General features: G+C 47.5%; 1 protein-coding gene across 2 annotated transcripts in view; it reads right to left on the reverse strand.

Annotated features, from left to right (window-relative positions):
* Window positions 1–22,240, reverse strand: part of DSCAM (DS cell adhesion molecule) — a 718,005-nt gene that overhangs the window by 106,984 nt on the left and 588,781 nt on the right. For both annotated transcript variants that reach the window (XM_087861321.1, XM_087861322.1), the window contains exons 15-16: window positions 19,008–19,175; window positions 8,850–8,920 (exon numbers count right to left, since the gene is read on the reverse strand). In XM_087861321.1, coding sequence (XP_087717447.1) covers window positions 8,850–8,920; window positions 19,008–19,175 — 239 coding nt within the window. The remainder of the gene's footprint in view (window positions 1–8,849; window positions 8,921–19,007; window positions 19,176–22,240) is intronic.

The raw sequence follows: 22,240 nt of genomic DNA on the forward strand, positions 1-22,240 counted from the left end.
CTTCGTAACTTCTGCTACTGGAGGGTCTGTCCAGAAGGACCAAAGAAGATCTGCAGTTGAAAGGAACTGCTGAATGAAAGGAAGGCTTTAACTTCACGGCTGGAAAGAGGCCCTTGGTGCTTTAACCCCCTGATGAAAGAGCCAAGTAGTAAGAAGCTATTTGTGAATTTTTCCAGCTGCACAAGGATGCTTCCCAGGCATCGTCATGTTCGATAAAGCATGGTTGACAAACTACCGTACCGGGGCCCAGTCTATTTGGCCATTTCTTCTATATGGCCCTTAGCTAAGGATGTATATATATATATATATATATATATATAATATTTTTAAATGGCTGAAAAATTCAAAAGAGGAAGAATATTTTGTGACACGTGAAAATTACATGTGCTTCAAATGTCAGCGTGCCTGAGTAAAGTTTTACTGGCTGTGTGCTTCTGTGCTACGGTTGGCAGAGCTAGGAGTTAAGACAGAGGCTACGTAGCTCTTCCAAGGCTGGAAGCGTCTACTCTCTGGACCTTGACAGAAACACTTTACAGACCCCTGGGGGACACAGTGCTGTGGACTGAATCAGCATGCAGGGTGTGGGGTAGAATTCATGGGGTGGGCTGGGGTTGGAGGTGGAGGGAGGATGGGAGGCGAGCAATGGTGGGAGGAGAGGCACGTCCATGAGAGGAGGGTTGGAGAGAGGCCAGGGCTTGGGCTGAGTGCTTGATGGAGTCAGTCCCCTTTCTTGCTGGGGTGGCCAAGTCCTAACCCATGTTCCATCAGAAGACCAGCAATGCCTGCATCAACAGCGGACTTTTGGTCATGGATGAACATCTACCTTATACACCTTCTGTCATGACTGAAGCATAGGATGGCATTGCTTTCATAGAGCTATTTACGTTTGTCTCTTACCTGTGCGTGGGTAATGAAAAGCATTGGCCCCAACTGAAGGAATTTCAGGCATGAACACTCATGAATGGATAATGGAGAAGAGTGATGAGAAAGTGTCCAATAGGATCATTTCCCCTGTTGGGAACATGCTATTCTGGACTTAGGATCCCCCAGGGACCACTCTGGTTCTCAGACGGGGGATGTACCTGACACATGCCCAAATGCAGAGACAGCCACAAGCCCTGTACAGGGCCCCCCGGAGTGACGCTGCCCATTCTCTGCCCCACCCCCTCCTTTCTCAGGAAGTCTGACTTCCAGAAGCCAATAAGAACACACCTCCTGAATTCTTCTGTTATTTAGATAAAAACAGGGCTTATTTCCAACTTCAGATTGTTACTTTCAGAAAAAACAAAAATGATAATATATGTTTAAAAGGCAGAATTGTTTCATTTCCAATGTTTCTACGATTACTCAAAGCACGTAGTACTTTTATTTTATATCTCAAGTTAAAATTTTCAAAAGAATGTGCTAATGGGAAGAATCCATCACAAGGGTTACAAGAAGGTAAAACTAGTTTTAGGAGATTTTAATACAAAGAGGAGGTGGCTTTTAAAAATATTATGGGAGGCTACCTTGAGATAGAGCTAGCTGATGACATCTTAGTGCATTAGGTTAAACGTATTTGTCCTGGCGACATGAATCTGAAAGCATGCCTTGTGTTTTTCTGTTCTGTTTCATGTTACCATGAAAACGGAATGTGGAAACTAGATGCAGAAAAGTCTCCTACAGCAATTGGCTCACCCTGTGCTGGCTGGAGTTCTTCCTGAAACAGACCACGAGAACTTTGTCCAGCCTGGTTTTAAATGATAAAAGGCACATCAGATTTCTTCCTTTGCTTTCGGAGACATGTCCATGACATGACAGGTGTCATCTGATGTCTGTGGACTTCTTGGTCGGACACGTTTTCTTTTGTTCATTTGATTTTTCCTTCTACCATCCGCGCTCATTTACTAATGTATCTACCTTATTTGATTTCTCTGATAAGACGAGAAATGTGTTACCAGCAAGATGGCTTAATGAGTGCTCTCTAGGAAAATCAGGCACATAAAATTGTGTATATTCACTCACTCACTCACTTGATGGATGCCAAGCAGCTTTTTTATAATACTTAGCTCCACATTCACTGTAACTTGGACTTCTGATTTGTTCTGTTAAAAGCGGAGTTAGTATTTTATGAGAATCAGTAAAACTATACCTGAGAATATCTTATGAATATTTTTCTTAAAATCACTACCTACCCAGCAATTATTAGATTATTTAAAATAAATAATAAAATTATTTATTTATTTTTGTCAGGCAAATTTCACAAGATTTACATTTACTGGGATGCATTGTTCAGAAAGGGCTGCACTATCCAGAGCCACCAGGGGGCCAGCATCCAGGATGGAGATCATTTTTATTAGGTGTAGAAATGGCAGTAATATCTAATTTTCCTGAGGTCTAATCCAGTACTTTATATCATATCATATCATATATTCTTATTATATGCAATTTTTGTTGTAGATACATTTAACATGTTAATCCTACCCTATGCATAATGAAGTGAATACATAATGTATTCATATATATATATATATATATATATATTTATGTCTCTGTAAGATTTCATAGCTAAAATTATGCACAGTGTACTTAATAGACAATTAAGTAATTTTCAATATTATTCAACCATGAGCAATTTTTAGCCTGATGTTCCAACTTTAGGTTCTAATTCCCTTGTGAAATGTGAGGTTGATGTATCAAAGAAAGACCTATGGCTGGTCATCAGTCCGTGCCCAGAATGCTCTTTTAGTTATGACCTCGTGATTCTTATGTGCTGTTCATATTTGCATCTTCGACAACATGTTCTCTGTCAAGGCCTCCTGACTCACTGTAACCTAGCAGTTTATGATCTAACAGCTCTGAGACAGAACCACGGACGCGCCTGCTCTCGGATACCTTGCCTTGTCAGGTTCATCCAGGCTCCGTGTGAAGCTTCCAGAATAAACCATCTGAAAGGACTACCAGCGGATGCATGGAGATGGCCTTGGTCCTAGCCCTCAGGCCAAGCCCAGTTTGTGTCCTGTCAGGGTCAATTAACTGGAGCAGTACACTAGGACGTGCCTCCTCTAGTGAGCCTGAGCCAATCTCTCCCATGTGCCCGGTGTCAGCCCTGGACCCACGGTCCTGGCGGCTGAGCAGCCAGGATCTTTTTGCTACACTTGGCGGTTGGGAACCAAGAGAATTGTCTGCTTAGGTTGGGAGGCCAGCCAGGACCCTTTGGGCAGACCGGCTTGAGGCTCTTCTCTGGGACAGAGAACTAGGGTCATTGGTGAAGGCCAGTCACGAGGCTAAACCAGGAAGGCTAATCCAAGGGATACATGGAGAGAGATGCCAAATATATGCCAAATGAGGCAAATAAGCAGTGAATGGCTTTAGTAAGGGGATTTGTCTATTTTATACACGCACAAAAAAGTAAGATGTGAATATGGTCACGGGGTTTCCAAAGAAAAGGTAGCCCCTCTTGATATGAATATTTTAACATGAATATGCACAACGGGAATGGCTTATGTATTCATTTAACAAACCTTTAAATATACTTCTACTGGTGGTGTAGCGGACAAACAAAAACAAAAGAGACAAAGTAAAATAGGCCTTCTACCCTCACAGAGCTAGTCAACGGTCAGAAGTTGAGAGAGAATAATCGTAGGGTATGTGGACGACCAAGAGGTTTTGAAATCAGTTTGGCTTTTTCTTCTCCTGTTAGAGGGGAAGAGGCTGACTTGTCAATATGAGAAGGGCTGACAGTTCCTCAAATATTTGTAAGACATGTTGGTCATTGGGATTTTTAATAAAGCTGCTGTAAATTCAACTCCAGAACAAATTGATTAGGAAATGTAAATTTTGTAATTTTTCATAGCCCGAGGATTAAAGCGAGAGTCAAGGAATGAAGTAAAATTAATTTCAAGGCAACCCTTTTGAATTTCAGTGGATGTTGGAAAAAAGGGTGTTGACTTACTACTCCAGTTACGCTAAGGCTAAGTTCACACCTGGAAAGAAAGAGGGATAAGATAGAAATTACATTTTTTCCTATTTTCTCTAATATTAAAGTCGAGTAAAATTTTTAACATGAAGTTGGAAGGAACAGGACAAGAAACTAATCTTTGTTGAACCTTACTATGCACAAGCCACGGTCTTGGCATTTTGGTTACCTTAGCTTATCGGTTGCTTAGAAACCAGTTGGAAAACCTTGGTGAGGGTCCTCAATCTGACAGTCCCAAGCCCTCAGATTTTGGGCAAATCCCTTCAATGTCAGGACTGTGTGAAACCCGGTATGCCCGGTACACAGATCTAACAGCATAATGCATGCAAAGTGGAGCACAATGCCTGGCTGAGAGCAAATGCTCAGAAAGACTGCTTTCCCAGGCATCCCAGCCCGGAAGCACCATTCTAGAAAACAGTCCTTTTCCAATGTGGCATGCCATGTCCTGGGTTGAGGGATTCAGATGCAGGAGTCAAGCGGAACCTGCAGTTTATTAAATCATGATGATGAAGGTCACTGGCAATAAGGCAGTTCTGTTTTTAAATGACAAGCTAAGCCGTTGTCCCATTGTAAGAGCTCATCTGGGAAACATAACATATTGCAACGATGCCTCAATTAGCTGGAATTACTGGGGATGGTGCAGATGCAGTGTTTTAGTTAAAAGTATTCTTCGGATTACTGAAATTTAATTAAATCCCTAACTATGCAATGTTCAAATTTTAGAGATCGGGGATGTCATCTGCAACACTGTGCATTCTAAATAAAACGCAGTCAGTGAATTTCATATAGTGGGGCAAGAAAGTGCAAAATCATTCTCAGGACTTGGTCCTGAGTCCTCAGCCGGACAACTGTTTTTAGCTCTGTAATATTTAAACAATCGAACATTTCATACTTTTGGGACAGCATATGGCTCTAAAAAGACTTCCCATTCAAAACAAAAGAAAACATTAACATCAATAGGAAAAAAAAATCTCTGCCTTAATTGGCATCCTCTGGAGAAATGTTTGGAGATACTTGTAATAGTTAAATATTTCAGATACTTAAGATTTTATGTTATGAGCACTAGAGAGAGCGGGCAATCAAAAACTGTCCTTCATTTGCAAGAAAATGGGATCGGTTGGTTCTGAGACTAACCAGCAGAGAAGGTGACAGGCCATGTCAAAAGAGACTTATTCTGTCAGTATTCTGACACTTGGGGAGATAGACTAAAGCCATAATTTTCTGAAAAACCAAAGAATTCTCCTGTAGGTTTATGATTTTCAGGTACTTAAATCAAACATATTATCAATAATCAGTAGCTTTAAGTATTCTTTCTGATTTTTTTAAGATTTTATTTATTTATGTATTTATTTATTTATTTGAGAGGAGAGGAGGAGCAGAGGGAAAGGGACAAGCAGACTCCATGCTGAGCACCAACAAGCCCAATGCGGGGCTGGATCTCATGACCCTGAGACCGTGACCTAAGCTGAAATCAAGAGTAAGATGCTTCACTGACTGAGCCACCCAGGCGCCCCATATTCTTTCTGATTCTGAATAACCCCAGCAAAAACTGCGAGAAATTGTATTTGCTTATGCAGACCCTTCTGTTTTTCAAAGGGGAGGAATAAGAGCTAGAAAAATGAATCTTTATCATCATTTACTTCCTTTTATTTATTTAGAACCACTTATGTTATCTCTCGAGTTCCCATCAAGGCACTGCTCAGCATTTTTATTTAACTCCAAATACATAAAGATAATAAAAGCCTGATTTAATAGGGCCCTGGTTCTTGGACATCTTCCTGAAGGCTGACATTTGATGTGAAGGGCAGAGGGCCATTTCCTCTGACACTTATCACAAATTTTTTGAACCATTACTGTCATTTATTTTTCAATAAATTACAATAGAAGCCCACACATAAAGTGGTGGGTCTGTGCGCTCCCCGGAGCGGGGATTGCGGTTTTGGGTGCCCACCATGGTGGGCTTAGGGGAACCACACTGCGGCATGAGTTAGACCCTCACGACCTTCCAGCTGGAATCTGGAGCTCCCCATAGCTGGGTGTCTTCTCCGTGGCCGTTTCTGAGAGACGGAATGCTTTGGAGGCTACTATGATTTGAAACACTTGGGCTATGGACCTCACCATTCTCAAGTCACAAATGTCCTCACCCAATCACTTGTTCACTCACTCATTCATTCATGCAAGCGTGCCAGCCACTGGGGACCAGAGATGAATGAGATCTTCCCTGACCTTAAGCAGCTCAGCGAACCACAGAGGAGGTGCCAGCAAACAGAGGGATGGGGGCCCCACTGGGCTGCCACCAAGACTGCGGGTTACACTTCCAAAGTCATGCAGGACTGGACGGGGTGGGGTGTGTGTGTTACAAACAGTGTCGTCAATGACAGCGAAGGAGGAGGGGGTGCCAGCTGTGGGCACGTGGATGGTCTGTTGGGACAGTGGTAAGGGGAGGGTGACAGCCTGCCGCCAATGATGAACGGCCTCGTGAGTCCAATGGGTCTTGGCTGACATTCATCGGGCCATGGGGAACCTTCCCCAGGCTTGAAATTTTAAAAATTTGAAACTTTTCCAAGGTGAAAGACATGGCTAAACTAAGAAGGGAAGATTGTGCTGTGTACATTGTTCAGTAGAAGGGCTATAGCACAGAAGTGCTGCTTACACAGTAACCAGACAACCAACACCCAGCTTCGGTGTTAAGGACCACCAGCGCGCCTTTCAGAGCGGGAGAGTCTAAAATGGCTGTTTTCCCACCGAAGCCCCGGCACCACTCTCCCCTCCGTCTCCTCTCCCCCTGAGTGCGTCTTTTACTTCTGTCTGTTGTCCTGTGACCCTGAATGAGTTTCCAGCTCACTCCTCCCACCACCCCAGTATTTCTAGTTAATAGGGTCCCTCTCTGAGTTCATGTGATCTCTTTCTTTCTTTCTTTACTTCCTTCTGTCTTTCCCTTTCTGCTCAGTTTCCTTACACAAAATGCAAATCTGGGGCTTTCACACCGTAAAATCAAGGCATATTTCATGCAGCATATCGTCCTTTCGTACACTTCGGATCGGCATACAGTTTAGTTGAATCAGTGATGCACTTTCATTACGTCATCAGGCCACCATGAAATAACAAGCCACCAAACGGGGGTCCTTACCTCGTTCAGTCCGTTAAACCACCCGGACACCTGTCCGCGCGCTGACAGCCACCACAACATTGGCCCGCTGCTCCGAAAGAAACCACTGCTCCGCGCACTGTGCGTTACGATCGGCTCACGATCTAACGGAGGCAAGGCTTTCTTGGCATAGCCCACAGCGTGTTCATTCTTTTGACATTAAGAAGGAACTTAACTGCAATTTACTGACTTTTGCTTTTTTTCTCCTCTGGAGACAGAAGGATGCCATGCCAAGTCTAGAAAGTTTCCACTTTTAGGTGTCAGAGCTCTGTGGACAGACCCCCTTCTCAGGCAGGACCCAGAAAGCTTTAGGGGCCGCAGGAATAGCTGGACTTTCTCGGTGGTGAAATGCGAGACTGTGCAGAGCCAGTGGATGAAGGCTCACAGAGCCTTTAATTTGAGACAGAGTGAGCCAGCGTTCCGTCTGTAGAGCGGCCGGGATGCGTACGGGGCGACGGCTTGCTGAGTGCCTTTTATCATATAGTGTGTGATGCTCGCAGCTGGTGGACACACTCACAGAGAGGAACGCCACCCCTTCCCACACCGCTCGGCCTGTGCTGTCCGTGCGGCCGAACAGTTCCGGCCTGCCGTCCGCTGGAGCCAAGCACTGGCTGGGCTACAAGAGCTCGTATGAAGGGGCTGCGGCATTGGTCCTGAAGACGGTAGCCACCCTGACAACGAGGAGCTTTTTTTGTTCTAGACCCAGCTCCCTGTACAAAAGAGCTGTTACCAGAAGGACAAGACCAACAACCGGTGTGATGAGTCAGGCCTTTATGGTTTTAGGGCCACGCCACTTGAGGACCCCACTGTGGTTGTTGGCCTCTCCTCTGAGTGAGAACGCAGGGAAAGGGTGAGACCACAGTAGGGGGAGCCTCAGGACTGGAAGAGCCAGTACGACTCACACAAGTCCGGACCCAACAAGAGCACTCTAGGTAAAGAGTCTACAGCCATCTTCTCCAAGAGCACCTCCAGGGATGACTAATTGCCAAGACAGTTTCCCCCACCAGGTCAGTGACTTCAAGAACCCCAGGGGCAGTGGCACCTCCCACGCCCCTTGTGACCAGCTTGCTCCAGCATGTAAACGGATGCTGCTTCCTTCACCAATGGCTTTGCTAGAAAAACATGGCAGCCGGACGAAACCGTGCTGAGTGTGTAGTTGTTTGCTCCATAGCTCAAGGCGTCTCTCCTAGTGACCAGCCACAAGCCCTTGGCTGATCAGCAGCCAGTCCGCATCTACGGCCACGTGTGGGCACCACTGCCTTGGCCGGCAGCTGGCTCCACAGGCCACCTCGCCGAGGAGGAAGTGAAGGACATCCTCAAGGACACCGCTAGCTGGTGGCACAGTGAGGGCGACAGTCTTTTCTGCCAGCTCTGTGGACTATCTGCCAGACTTGGATTTGCCACTTTGGAGAAGCACTTAGAAAAAGCTTCCCCCGGGCTGATGGTAGATGTGTGGGGCACATCTGTTCCCCTATTTGTGTGGACACCAGCTCTTAGCACCCAATCAAATTCAAAGAATGAAAGCCAGACGTAACAACTCCACGCTCTGTCCATATAGAATTTGCTGTGAAAGTGTTCAAATTGTGGATATGCATGTCGGACGCTAAGAAAAGGGCTTTTAATTTAATGTGGCAAAACCACAGTTTCACAAAATGTTAGTGTCTCAGCATCCTAACACGTAACGTGCATGAAGTGCTCACCCCATGAATAAAGCGCCAGGATACAGGTGATTGCTTGGCTTACCTTCCAGGTGACCCTGATGCTCTGAGATGACAGGGGCTCCAGGTGAACTTCCTGAGGTGGGCCGTCAGGAGCTGTAAAGACCAAAACCCACAGGCCGGTTAGAACTGAGATCCAGAGAAGACTGACGTCTACACAGCACGCAGGCCCGGAAGACAGGTCCCCGGCAGTGCAGGGAAGCGTGTTTGCAGCTTTAGTGAGCTGATCAATATGGCCGAGTCGCTGGTACGGAATTCACCCTGTGGGTACTCGCTCCCGGGAAAAATGAACCTTGAGGACCTGTCCTTGTGTTCCTTCTCACCACCTCCTCACCTTCTTTGACGCCATGATTAATAAACCTCAAGTCTGGAAAGTTCTCAGGTAAGAAGTTGTAAGACAACATGGCTTTTATGAAACCCTGTGGCGCCTGTCGAAGGCCCTTCTCTTTCCCTCGGAAGTCGTGTTTAGGGACATGGCATTGGGGTCACTCAGGTGGCGTGGCGCTATTGGGGCAAAAAAACAAAACAAAACAAAACAAAACAAAACAAAACAAAACAAAACAAAACAAAACAAAACAAAACAAGATTCTTCTCCTTTTGAGTCCCTTTGATGGCTTGAAAACGCTCATGACCGGGGGCGGTAGCCTCAGAAGACAGGAGCAAAGTTAAAGCGTCAAAGCATGCAACTCACGCCGCCCTCCTTCCAACGCTGGTGGAGAGTCCGATCACCTTCCCGTTCCAGACAGTCCCTAGGTATCAGACCCACGCTAGCACTAGGCACTCTGTGTGGAACTAAGAGGTGGAACCCGGTTTGGTCCACCGAGAGCTGACGTGTTACCAGAACAGCCGAATGCACGCGCTGCGATACAGCCCAGCCCACAGTGCGGTGGACACTCAGTCATCTTCCAAAGAGTAGAAGCAACTGGAGCGCAGGACTCGGGGGGAGGGACCCCTCTGGATGGAAACACGCTGCAGGCCTGACGGGTCTAGCGCCCCCACTGAGCTGCACAAGGGCCATGTCTGTGGACTGGAGATGCCCGTTTGCAGGAGGAGGGGGAGCACAAGGCGGATGAGAAAGCAGCAGTAGTGAATGTGAACGTGTTCAAAGCGTCTGGAAGTCGATGGAAGGGCAAAGATGAAGGTCAGATTAAGGGAGAGGCAAGATTGAGGGAAACACGCTGTCCTTGGTTCAGGAGAAGTTTTGATATGGAGATGCTAAGTTGATGGGTGTTTCAGTCTTTCTGCTTGAGTTCAAATTCTGGCTATCTCACTTAGTAGCTGTGCCTGTGTCTCGGTTTCCTTCTTTATAGAACAGGACAATAAAATACATGCCATAGGATTGTTATGAAAATAACGTACTCAATAAATATAAGCAATAATAATTATCATTGGGTGTTTGACACAAGCGGAGGTAAAGGGGGAAATCCATATAATGGAAAGAAAAGATACACTTGAAGGAACAATGTCTGGGCATAGACGCAAGGGTGTTATCAGGAATGGAGGTGGTGGGGTCCCGGGGCATCAGCGCGACCATCTCTGCGGTGGGAGGAGGGAGGAAACAATGGGAGAGCTTTTGGTGGACTTGCTGGTTGAGGGAAGTAGGTTCAAACCTGATTGTGTTTTCTTAGCAAAATAATAAGAGGCAAGGTCAGGGGCGCCTGGGTGGCCCAGTTGGTTAAGCGTCTGCCTTCAGCTCAGGTCATGATCTCAGGGTCCTGGGATCGAGCTTCGCATCAGGTTCCCTGCTCAGTGGGGAGTCTGCTTCTCCTTCTTCCCTCACCCGCCCCATGCTCTCTCTCCCTCCCCCTCTCAAATAAATAAAAAAAATCTTAAAAAAATAGAAACAAAATAAAAACATAAGAGGTAAAGTCAGGAAATCAGAATGGGGGAAGGAAGGAGGCCCATGGCTTTAGGAACACAAGGGCTCAGGGAATGGCAGTGGCCGATGGAAACGTGTGCCCCGCACAGCACAGAGGATCACGGAGCCCCAGTTTGGCATGTGAACATCACGTGGGGAGAAGCTTGCGTGTGGGTCTTCACGAGGGCATCGACAGGTGCACACAGAGTGTGCAGGTGGACTGGGGTGAGCTGGGCAGGAAGAAGCAGGTGTCCAACTTCGTCTACTGGGGGAGGGGCAACAGGACCCTCCAGCTCCACACGTAAGCAAGAAGGCAGGGGTCGGGGGTGGGGGGCTGACTCCAGAGGCCAGGGCTGGTGGGACCAGGAGAGAGTGAGAATGCTAAGAGAGAAAGCTAGTTTGACAGAAAAGATGGTTCATTCTGTTCTACAAATAGGAACTTGAAGGGAATCGGCGATATCAGGGCTGGAAATGTTTACAAGGGCCAGGACAGAAAGAGGAGCCAGGCCTGCAGTCGGCTTCCTTCCCCCCGCCTTGTTCCGTCCTGCTAACGCCAGCCTGACGCCTCTTCTGCATGTCTCCTCTCTGTGCTCGGTCTGCCACTGTCCCCACTGAGGCTCTCGGCCTCACCAGACAGCCTGACCCAGTTCCACATCTATGGCTAGTGCCAGTTTTTATTTGGGTCCTAAACATTGATTCTGGTTTCCAATTTCCCCTTTTAAAGGGGACATGGGCCCAGAGCACCCTTGAAGCCACTTACTCATCATACTACCATTCCTATGTTCTATGTCCTGCCTCCCTCTGCACCCTTCTGTTCTGCACCCCCACCCTCCTGTCCCAGCCGTGGCCAACATCTCAGTGGAACCCAAACACACCTGCCCCACGCATATCTGACCTTCTGTCCTCGAGCTTTCTTTTCCCTCCATCGGCACGGCCTGCCCATGCCTCTGCTTCCCCCCCCAGTCGCCCCCACCTCAGCGTGGGGACCGTCACAATCACAGTGGTGCTGGGCACTTGCTCAGAGCCACCTTTGCACCAGGCCGTCCTCCCCCAGCTGACTCGAAGCTGCATGGCCTCCCGACCTGGGTCCAGAGCAAGTCTCCGCTTTGAAGGGTAAAGCAATGCGAGACAGTGAAATGCAGAGCACACCTCTCTCAACCTGGCAGGTTTGCTGGGGCTGCTGCAGGCTCTTGGGTCTATCCATGATTCCCCGTGTGAGAAGGTGGTGATAGCACTGAAGCCGACTCCGGAGCAGGGATCAAGGGAGGGGCTGGCATCCAGCTACCTGCCATCATTGTTCTTAGAGTTCTGTGCCTAATTTCTGCTCACAGGGTCATGCCCTTCATGCAGGAGCCTTTACATACAAGCTCCAATGAAAATCCGTGATTTCTCTCACACTGATAATTCTGTGGTCATCGAGAAGCATGGGGTTCATTGACAAAAATCCTCCTTGAAAAAAATGATTTTGAGGTCTGACAACGATACTGGAGCTTGATTATTTTAATTTAGTGGTGCTACATCAGACTTCAAGGAGATCCTGTTGTGAGGAGTGGGAGGTCAGGTGGGGGCAGCGCCTCGTCCTGCATCTTTTGGGTGTGTCTGGGCTGTGGCCTTCGGTGTGGCTTTCTGGGGGCAGGGGGAGGCTATAAGCATAGGCTTCACATCCTTGATGGGATACAGTCAGGCTTAAAAACAAAGATAGGAGGACAGTGTTTACAAAATGGCCTTGATTCTATCAGAAAGCGTGAAGTCAATGATACAGTCATGAATTGGGAGAATTTGTTTTTCCAATCTGGTTCAGACCTCTCTCTCAAAAATGAAGTGATAGAAACAATGTTAAAGACAAATGTCAGAAGAATATAATTAGGAAGCGTTTTTTGTTTGTTTGGGCCCTAATTTTCCAGTCTAAGTTTTCTAAAGCACGATAGGAAAAACTTTCTCAAATTATATATATACAAAATGAGTCTGCTTTCAGAAATTTCGTGTTTTCCTTAGAGCTCCTGAGCTGTAATCACGCCACAGGTCCTCATCTCCTGGCAAACAAACAATTTCTGTAAAATTTAATCCAAGGCAGACTGAATTCCCAAAAGCTGAAAGTATTCAAGATCAACCATTAGGTACTCACTTACTTAACTAACTTTGGAAACTGTGTTGACATCTGACATTTGAGAATTTATTTATATGCTCTTGAACTGAAGCTATACTATATATAGAAAGCACAGTTTCTTCTTCTGTTTTTAAACCAGAATATTTCACTTTTTCTTGCAAGAGGAGAAGGCTAGGCGGTAAGAATTAATAATGAATGTGATTTTCCAAAATAAATAATCTCTGCATTTCTACAGAAGCCAAAACTGTCCAATCTGCAAAACAGTAATAACTGAAGATGACCTACTGAGTTTCTAGTGCTCTTCCCAGTAGGCAAGGCAACTTTTACTAACTCTGCTTGGCTCAAGACACAGTGATGACAGAGCCTTCCTAACTGCCAGACATGCAGACCTCTGCCCTTGCTTTCCTCTCCCAAGCCCCGGGGCTGGCTCCGTATCTCCATGTCCTGAGCCGGCTCCTCTCCTGCCTCCTGCTTCCCTGTCAGTCACTCTCAATGCACCGTCTCCATGCGTGGTCCCCTCTCTCACTTCCAAGAGGTGAACTGAAGACTCCAGCCCCAGCACTCCCCTCCGGCCTCGGAATACCCTCTCCTCCACGAAGCCATCTCCTGGCTTCATGCAGAGTCTTGGGGCCAAATTAGTCATTTAGCCTGGCTGAACCATCCCCGTGCGAATCACTCCCAAATTTCTATCTCTTATTGGCAGATTTACTGAGGGCTTACTATGTGCACGTGAAAAAGTCGGCAATGACTAGGGTACAAAAGTGGGTTCCACAGACACACGTTTACCTCTGCTGGAGGCAGCGGGGGTTAGAGTGATACTCTTTGTGGCGCAGGGGAGAGCAAGACGGTGTTTGATAAAAATCAAATTAAACAAAGAATAGTTGACCGCTAGACGGGGAAAAGATGAATTCGTGTAGTAACTATTTATCAATTAAGTAGCTTATTAATTTAAACTCTTTATTTATTTAACACTTATTACGTGCCAAACACTGTCCTAGGTGGTTGGGATACAGCAATAAACCAGACAACTATTCCTGCTCTTGTGGGAGGGATCCAAACAGATCTAAACAAAATAAATTGGTAAATTCTATGCTATGGTTTTTTTCATTTTTTCTTATTTCTTATTTCGTTTTATTTATTTCAAAGATTTTATTTATTTATTTGTCAGAGAGAGAGAGTGAACAAGCAGGGGGAGTGGCAGGCAGAGGGAGAAGGAGAAGAAGGCTCCCTGCCAAGCAAAGAGCCCGATGCAGGGCTCGATCCCAGCACCCTGGGATCATGATCTGAGCTGAAGGCAGATGCTTCACTGACTGAGCCACCCAGGCATCCCAATTTATTTTTTATTTAAATTATATGCTATGTTGATGGTGATGTGATGCTATTTTTACAAAGAAGAATGTGGAGGGAGGGAGGGGCCAAGTGTGCCAGAGTGGGCAGTGGGTTCGACTTTAAATGGGGGGGGGTCAGGGTAAGACTTACTGAGACGCTATTTGACCAAACACATGAGAAGGTGTGGGAGGAGGGGGAGGAACATTCCAAAACATTCCAGAACATTCTAGGTTAGCCAGTGAGTGTATAAATATACAGGGCATGAATGAGGAGTGGCAAGGCAGCCAGTGATTTGTTTGGTTTAATTTCCAAAGTCTCCAAATGGAAGCCGGAGAAAAACGATGGCCATGGAAGCAGAATTCCGAAGGCTCAGGCGCAGGGCGTGCCTGGTTCTTTCCCAGGGGGCAGACCCTGTGCATTTGATGTCCCTTGGAGGAGCACAGTCCATGCCACGCCGGGCCCTACTATGCAGTGCGATTCACATTTACTGTTACTTGTGAATGCCTTTTATTCTTTAAGCCCTCATCATATCCTCGCCCCCTCCGCCCCCAGCTCAGCACATGGAGGGAAGGCATCCTCTAGACTGGAACCGCCACTCTGGAATGTGATCAGGACTGCTACAAAGGGCTGTTAATTTAGCGCCGGATCCCAGGGAAACCCAATGACTCCTATGTCGACCTTTCCATGATCCTGACCTTCCACTCTCCGAAGCATCTGAAAAAATTCAGTGGTTTCTCAGTGAGCTCCTGCATAACCGAACCTCCAGGTTCTAGGGGCAGATTCCTAATGAACACAGTGAAGGGATCAGCCATCCCAAACTCGGGCAGAGGCACTAGGCAACACGTGACCTTCAGGGCACAGCTGCTAATGGGGAAGCTGGTCTTGGTGAGGGTCAGCTATGGATGGGACCTGCTGATGGGTGTTGAAGGAACCTGGTGAGTCAGTGCATTTCTGGTCTGTTAGGATCTAATCCCGTCAGTTCCTGATGGCGTCTCCACTTCCTCCCTCACCTTCTCTTTGAGGGGTAAGGGGCTGCTGAGGGGAGTCGGGAGGAGGGAGCTAGAAAGTGAGAACCCTGCTGCGTGTCCCCTGCATTGGAGTGTATCATAACACCCCCATGCACTTTCACACAAAAATACCTGGGGTGTGGTGGCGTTGGAACAACGCTGTTTTCCAACATTAGGTAAAGATGCTGTGCAGATGAAGTGAGTCCTTCTTCACTAAGCTCTGCGACGGGAGCTACGACAGGAATCCCAAACCCAAATTCCCACCCTGGCAAGACCTAAGTTAGGGATCTGTAAACCTTTCATGTAAAGGGCCACATAGTGAATACCGAGGCTTTGTAGGCCACCGGAGGTCTCTGTCACATACTCTTCTTTCTAAAATATAAACCCTATTCTTTGTTGAGGGTTGTAGGGGGATTCGGCCCATGGGCTGGAATTCGCTGAACCCTTAAATGAAAGAAGGGCGGGATGATGATTCATCAAGGGGAGCATGTGGCCAGCTTCCAGGTAACTTCTGGAGACTTGGCTGAACTGGTGGGTGCCAAGCAGGCACTCAGGAGAAACTCAAAGATTGGATTTTGATCTGAATATTCCCGATTTCAAAAATTGGCACCTAAACTGAGAGATTTGCCCTACAGTAGGCAGACCCGAGCCAAACACGTGCTCAGGCCTGCTGTGCTGTGGGCTGCGGTCTGTGACCTGGGAGAAGCCTCAGCCCATCAGGACAGGCCTGGGAATCTCAGGCTGCTGGCCCCAGAGATTTCTACAGCCTTAGAGCTCTGGTCGGATGTGCCTTCTTCCCCCACCTTCCAAAGCCCTTCCCTTTTGCCTTTCTCTACTTTTCTTCCTAATGAGACCCTTCAAAATTTCAGTGCAAATACATTCTCCTCACACACACACGCACACACACGCACACACACGCACGGTCACTGTTACACCCATTCTAACAATCCTGTGAGGCATCTTTATGAAGACCCCTCCCACATGAGATTTCCATGAAAGATCTGCCTTGTGCCGGACACACAGGAAGAGGGAAACAGGAGTGGCCTGGAGCCGCTGATGTTGAGGGGGCCACAGCCTCACCCTGAGGTCCAGAAACGATGACATGCCTCAGGGACAATTGTCAGGAGGATTCCTACTTAGCGGTGGGGGAGGAGGCATTAATGTCATCCAGGGAGACAGGGAACTTGGAGGGCACAGCACACATGCCAAGAACGGGGGGCAGGAAGGGGCCACAGGAAGTCAACTGGAGCTTCTAAGCAGAGGGGTTGGGGGAAGACCCAGCCCTAACCACCTCACAGACACATTTCCAGCTGGGTACTGAGACATGTCCCCCATGCCTGAGACAGTGGGTTCTACAGCTTCCAGAAGTTTCCATCTGAGAGAGAGATGGCCTGCTTGAGAGATAGCCTTTTTTTTTTTTTTTTTCTTAAGGAAGGTGGGCAATAAGGATGGGAAAAGATCCCCTTGAGATGACAGTAGCTCCCAAAAGATGTGCCTTTGGGTATCCCTGCTGGGAGGTGTTAGTAGCAATCTACGGCGACTGCAGGCAATCCTGATGAGGGGATCTTTGGTCAGGACAGTTGCCCTACTTTCTCCATGAATCACAAGGAAGAAAACCTGATTGTTTCAGGTCAGCCACAAAACCTATGCACCAAGACAAAGACAAATTCTGTTTTGGAGTTTCACTTTGCTCTACGTGCTCCCCTCCTTGCATTTCCCCCTAGCTTGTCTGAAGAGTAAATCAGAGAGGCTCTGGGGGACCCAGAGCAGCCTGTGCGCAGGGCAAATCCCAGAGGCCGGCCCCGGAAGCCAAGAGGGTGTCTGCAAAGAAGCCAGGGAGCGGCATTGCAGGCCAGTGGCTGGGAGCCGCTCTTCACCTGGCCTCCTGGCTGGGAGGGAGATGCTGTCATGGCAACTGCCAGCCGCAGCAGAGGCCACAGAGAGCCCAAGAAAAAGCAACAGCCGTAGGATTCATCATGGCAATTGGGAAGGCAGCTGCCAGCAACAGCACCAGAAAATACAGTGTTCTTGAGAAGCACGCCCAGATGCGGGCGCAGGTAGAGCAAGGGTTAAGAAGGAGGAGAAGGTTGAGGAGTGCTTCCAAGACTCCATTTGGGGGGCAGCGTCTCCTCCCTAGATGTACAACGTGATGAAATTCCAGGAAGCCCGTGGGCTGTTGAAATATTTAAATAAGATTCTATTTCTGCAGAAGCACGTCGACGCTCGCTTCTCACTTGTTTCTGAGAAATACAGAGTACTTTTAGAGCTTGCATTTTCCCCCCCAAGTATCCAGTATGTTTGTGGTGAGGAGGAGAAAGGCATCATTATGCCCCTTTTGCAGATGAGAAATCACATAGAGTTTCTAAGCAATAAAAAGGGCTCATCCTCAGACACTCAAGAATAAAGTTATCCTATCAGCCGCCCTTCAAAACAATGTCCAAGAACCGATGTGTTCCCGGGGGGAGAAGGAAGTGCTCATCCCAGCACAGGAAGAATTGTCCATGTCGCCCCACTTCCTTGCAGACAGTATTGACTACACATAGCAGAAGAGTTAAATGTTTGCATTGGCTTTGGACCAGCAATCTTAGTGCTTGGGATTCAACCTAAGAGAATAATCTTAGGTGGCAAAAGACAGGCCACAGAGGGTGTCCATCACAGCGGCATTTATAGTAATACAAAGGAAAACAACAGACGTGTCTAATAACACAGGATTTGTGAAACAGACGGTGGAAGGTGTCATCATGGATCGTAGGCAAGGACTTAAGGGGTAGATAAGAGTGATTTTTTGGGGGAATGCCATTAATGAGGGTCGAAGAGAATGAGGCGGAAGGAAGGAATCAAGAACAACGCTAATTCCCCAGCTGAAAGCGGAAACAAACCTCCCGTGGACTCTCACTCATTTGGGGATGAGCCCCTGAAACCTGGTGATGAAGAAGGGATCTAAGTTTCCAATTTCACCACAGCAGCGGTAGTGGCTGATTAGCTCTGATTTCTGGCAGGAAATGAAAAGCCAGGTTTGGGGCTAGACGCTCTCCCTCCCAAGAGATGAGCCAGGCCTGGGTCCTTACCTTTCCTTCCCCAGAGCAGCTCAATGGCAGCTGGCTTCCTCCTCTCCTGCCAGGACGTGGGTGGACAGCCAGGCTTCACCGGCACTGCCCAATGGCTCAGACCCCCACAGCTGCTCAGTTCACCCCCGGCAGCGATGCGCGTGTGTGTGGGGGGGAGCGTGCATGCGTGCGTGCCTGTGTGTGTGATGAGTGATTCCGTAGGTGATAGCATCATGCCCACAGGTAGTCCTAGGTGGTGGGATTAGGGAAGCAGTTTTGCTTACTACAAAAAGCTCATCTCTATCTTCTAAATTTTCAACCCTGAATATGAAATTCTTTGTAATAGGAAGAACACTAAAGTTTACTATAGAAATACTGACATTTCTCATCAATAAAATATCGTCTACTGCTGTCCCCCCAACTCCTCACACACAGAACATTCTTGCTGTTTCCTAGTTAAGCGATCCTGCTGCACCTGGACTGCACAGGGCTTTGGGCAAGGCCAACACTCATGGTTCTCCCGTCAACCCGGATTCCATGATCCAAACCGAGGAAATGTAAAGATGGCCCAGCTCTTTAAAGATCACTAGACTGGTAGTGTCCTACGTCTGTGTTTTAATCCTTGTGTATGAGAACCCTGAACGAAGTTGGAAGAACCAAGCCTTCCATGCAGAAGCAGAGCACTGTCTGCGTGTCCAACGGGGCACGGCACTGTGGAGGGCACACTTCGAAAGGCCTCCACCAGGCCAGCCAAGGGCCTGATTCTGCTAGCCATCTGAGCCCCGAGGGCCTGCTCCGGGGCTCCGGGACGGGGGCCTCGCCCGCTCGCACGCACCTGCCTCGTCCGCAGTGATGGAGAGCTCGTTGCTGGGCTCGCTCTTGCCAATCCGGTTCTTGGCGTACATGCGGATGCTGTAGGTGGAGGAAGGGTGGATATCAATGATGGTGGCCGAGTTCAGCTGAGGGGAAACATCTTTGGTTCTCTGAGCAGAATCCCAGGAGTCTTTTGGGTTTTGTTTTTCAAAAAAGAAGAGATAGAGACGTGAGTTTTTTTTCTCTGCTTCTGAAAGTTCGTAAGTAGGAATTACACACGCTCGCGCACACACACGCACACAGGAAGGAAGAAGGAAAGGAAGAGTAGTTACAACTCAAAGTGAATTCTCAAAGCAATGCTCCCAGTGTGCCGGCGGGCTGGCCCACAGAGGGGGACATCGCAGACTCATCACCCGCGCTGAGGGGGACCAGGGCTGCAGGCAGCCCAGGTCTGGGGGGATGTCTGAGGCACTGGCGTGTATCGAGGAGGGAGGTGCAAGAGACAGGAGCGCGCGTCACTGAACTGGGAAATGGCCACATCAAGGCACTCATTGTATGAGACAGTAAAAGGAATTATGATTTGGACACCCCCCCACCCACCCACACACACAAAATCTCTGATTCTTAAAGGTATTTGAAGACCAGTGAAACTTCTAGCCACGTCAGATCCTTCCTTCTCCAGAAGCACGGTGGTCAACATGAAATACTTACATAAAAACTAATCTCGGTCTCCAGCATAAACACTTCGTCTCAAATACTTTGTTGTGGGAAATATTTTCAACCACAACTAATTCTCACAAGAGTACAGGCTTCCCAGGAAGAGTTATCATTGAATATGTGACAGTTTGTACCTGTTGAGTTTAGGGCTTCGGCCAATGAGGAGTAAATGGTTCTCCTTTCAGGAAGAGTTTGGGCAGTTGCTAAGCGGGGCTGAGGCGTCAAGAGATGATGTCCGTGATGGGAGAACAAGAACCTAAGGTGGCGGACAGAGATGATGCTCACACCCCCCACAGTCCCCAGGGTCCTCTTGGGTGGCGCTCACCACCCTTGTAGGACTCTCACAATCTCACCAAGGTTCCGTGTTCCCTGCTAGATTCTGAGCTCCATGGCAGCAGGCACCATGCTTGCCACGTTCACTGCCACATCCCCAGTGTTTCCACAGTGCCTGATGCATAGCAGATGACACATCATAAATGCATGTTTAACAGGTAAATACATAAATGGCAAACACACAGACCTCTGAGCCCTGGGGAGGGTTCATTTTCCCTTCCACGTTCATGATAAGCATGGAAGCTTCGAGGGCTGGTCAGCCTACAGGTAGCCAGAGATGTAAGAGGTCTTGCAGACTTGTACAAAGATGTGTCTCTTCCAGGCTGCCTTGGAATGCTGTAACTAACCAGGGAACAGAGCGTAATAAAGACTGACAATGACTGTTCCACCTAAAAGGAAAAGTATCACTTGAGTCAAGAAGATTGAAGGAGGAAAAACCCTGACATAGAAAAAGATGCTGCTGCAAAAAGTCCCGCAGTGGAAGAGGAGAATGTGGTCCAACGGAGGAACCGAAGTGGTACTGCTGCAAAAAGTCCCGCAGTGGAAGAGGAGAATGTGGTCCAATGGAGGACCCGAAGTGGTACTGCTGTAAAAAGTCATGCAGTGGAAGAGGAGAATGTGGTCCAACGGAGGACCCGAAGTGGGGGACTTAGGGCCGCTGGACTGATACACATATATGGACCCTGTCCCACAAGGAGAAAGCCAAGCCTTCTGGAGAAGGCGTCTAGAACAGGAGGGGAACCCCGGGCACTGTAAGGTGCAGAGAAGTGGCTAACCAGCCCCGGGAGGAAGCAGATACCTGCAGGGGTTGATGGCCCTGCCTGTCTTCTCTGAGGTTGTGTCTGGGAGATGGCAGAGAGGCCCGAGGAGGCCTGGTAATGTCCACTGACCGCCTCTTCCTCCTGTCAATCAACTCATGAAGAGCCCGTGGGGGGGCGTGGCCATGGCAGGGGGTGAAGGGCAGGAGGCGGTGCTTGAAGAAGGGGCGGTGCTTTTAGCTGCTGTCCTGCAGTTATTGCACTCTGCTGGAAAAAGATGATGTCAATGACCATGATTATTAGGATAAGGTTCACAACAACCCAGGGTGGATCTTGAGTTAAAGGTCAAGAAGATGAGAAAGAATGCTTTATCCTGGAGGATTTGAAAGTAACTGAATGGAGAAGGAGAAGAGAGTCTAGTTAAATCCCCAGACACCTTCTGGCAAATGATATGGCATCAAAGGAGGAGTAAAAACAAAGAGGTGAACCACCCTTGCATCCCAGGGATGAATCCCACTTGGTCATGATGGGTAATCCTTTTAATGTACTGTTGGATTCTATTAGCCAGGATCTTGTTGAGAATTTTGGCGTCCATATTCATTAGGGAGATCAGTCTGTAATTCTCCTTTTTGATGGGGTCTTCGCCTGGTTTGGGAATCAAGGTAATATTGGCCTCATAGAATGAGTTTGGTAGCTTTCCTTCTGTTTCTATTTTTTGAAATAGCTTTAGGAGAATAGGTATTATTTCTTCTTTGAATGTTTGGTAGAATTCCCCAGGAAAACCGTCTGGGCCTGGAGGTTTATTTTTTAGAAGGTTGTTTATCACTGTTTCAATCTCTTCATAATTAATTGGCCTGTTTAAAAAATCAATTTCTTCCTGTTTCAGTCTTGGTAGTTTCTATCAGTGTCTTAGATTTTATCCAGAAAGAAAAATTCAAAAATCATATGATTCTCTCAATAGATGCAGAAAAAGCATTTGACAAAATACAGCATCCTTTCCTGATTAAAACCCTTCAGAGTGTAGGGATAGAGGGTACATTCCTCAATCTCATAAAAACCATCTATGAAAAGCCTACAGCAAATATCATTCTCAATGGGGAAAAGCTGGAAGCCTTTCCCTTAAGATCAGGAACACAAGGATGCCCACTCTCGCCACTATTATTCAACATAGTACTAGAAGTCCTTGCAACAGCAATCAGGCGACAAAAAGGGATAAAAGGTATCAAATCGGCTAAGAAGAAGTCAAAATGTCTCTCTCCACAGATGACATGATACTCTATACGGAAAACTCAAAAGAATCCACTCCCAAACTATTAGAAGTTATAGAGCAATTCAGTAATGTGGCGGGATACAAAATCAATGCTCAGAAATCAGTTGCATTTCTATACACGAATAATGAGACTGAAGAAAGAGAAATTAGGGAATCTATCCCATTTACAATAGCACC

The sequence above is a fragment of the Ursus americanus genome, chromosome 4 (assembly GCF_024610735.1).
Source record: "Ursus americanus isolate L20-20 chromosome 4, mUrsAme1.1.p, whole genome shotgun sequence".
NCBI classification, from domain to species: Eukaryota; Metazoa; Chordata; class Mammalia; order Carnivora; family Ursidae; genus Ursus; species Ursus americanus.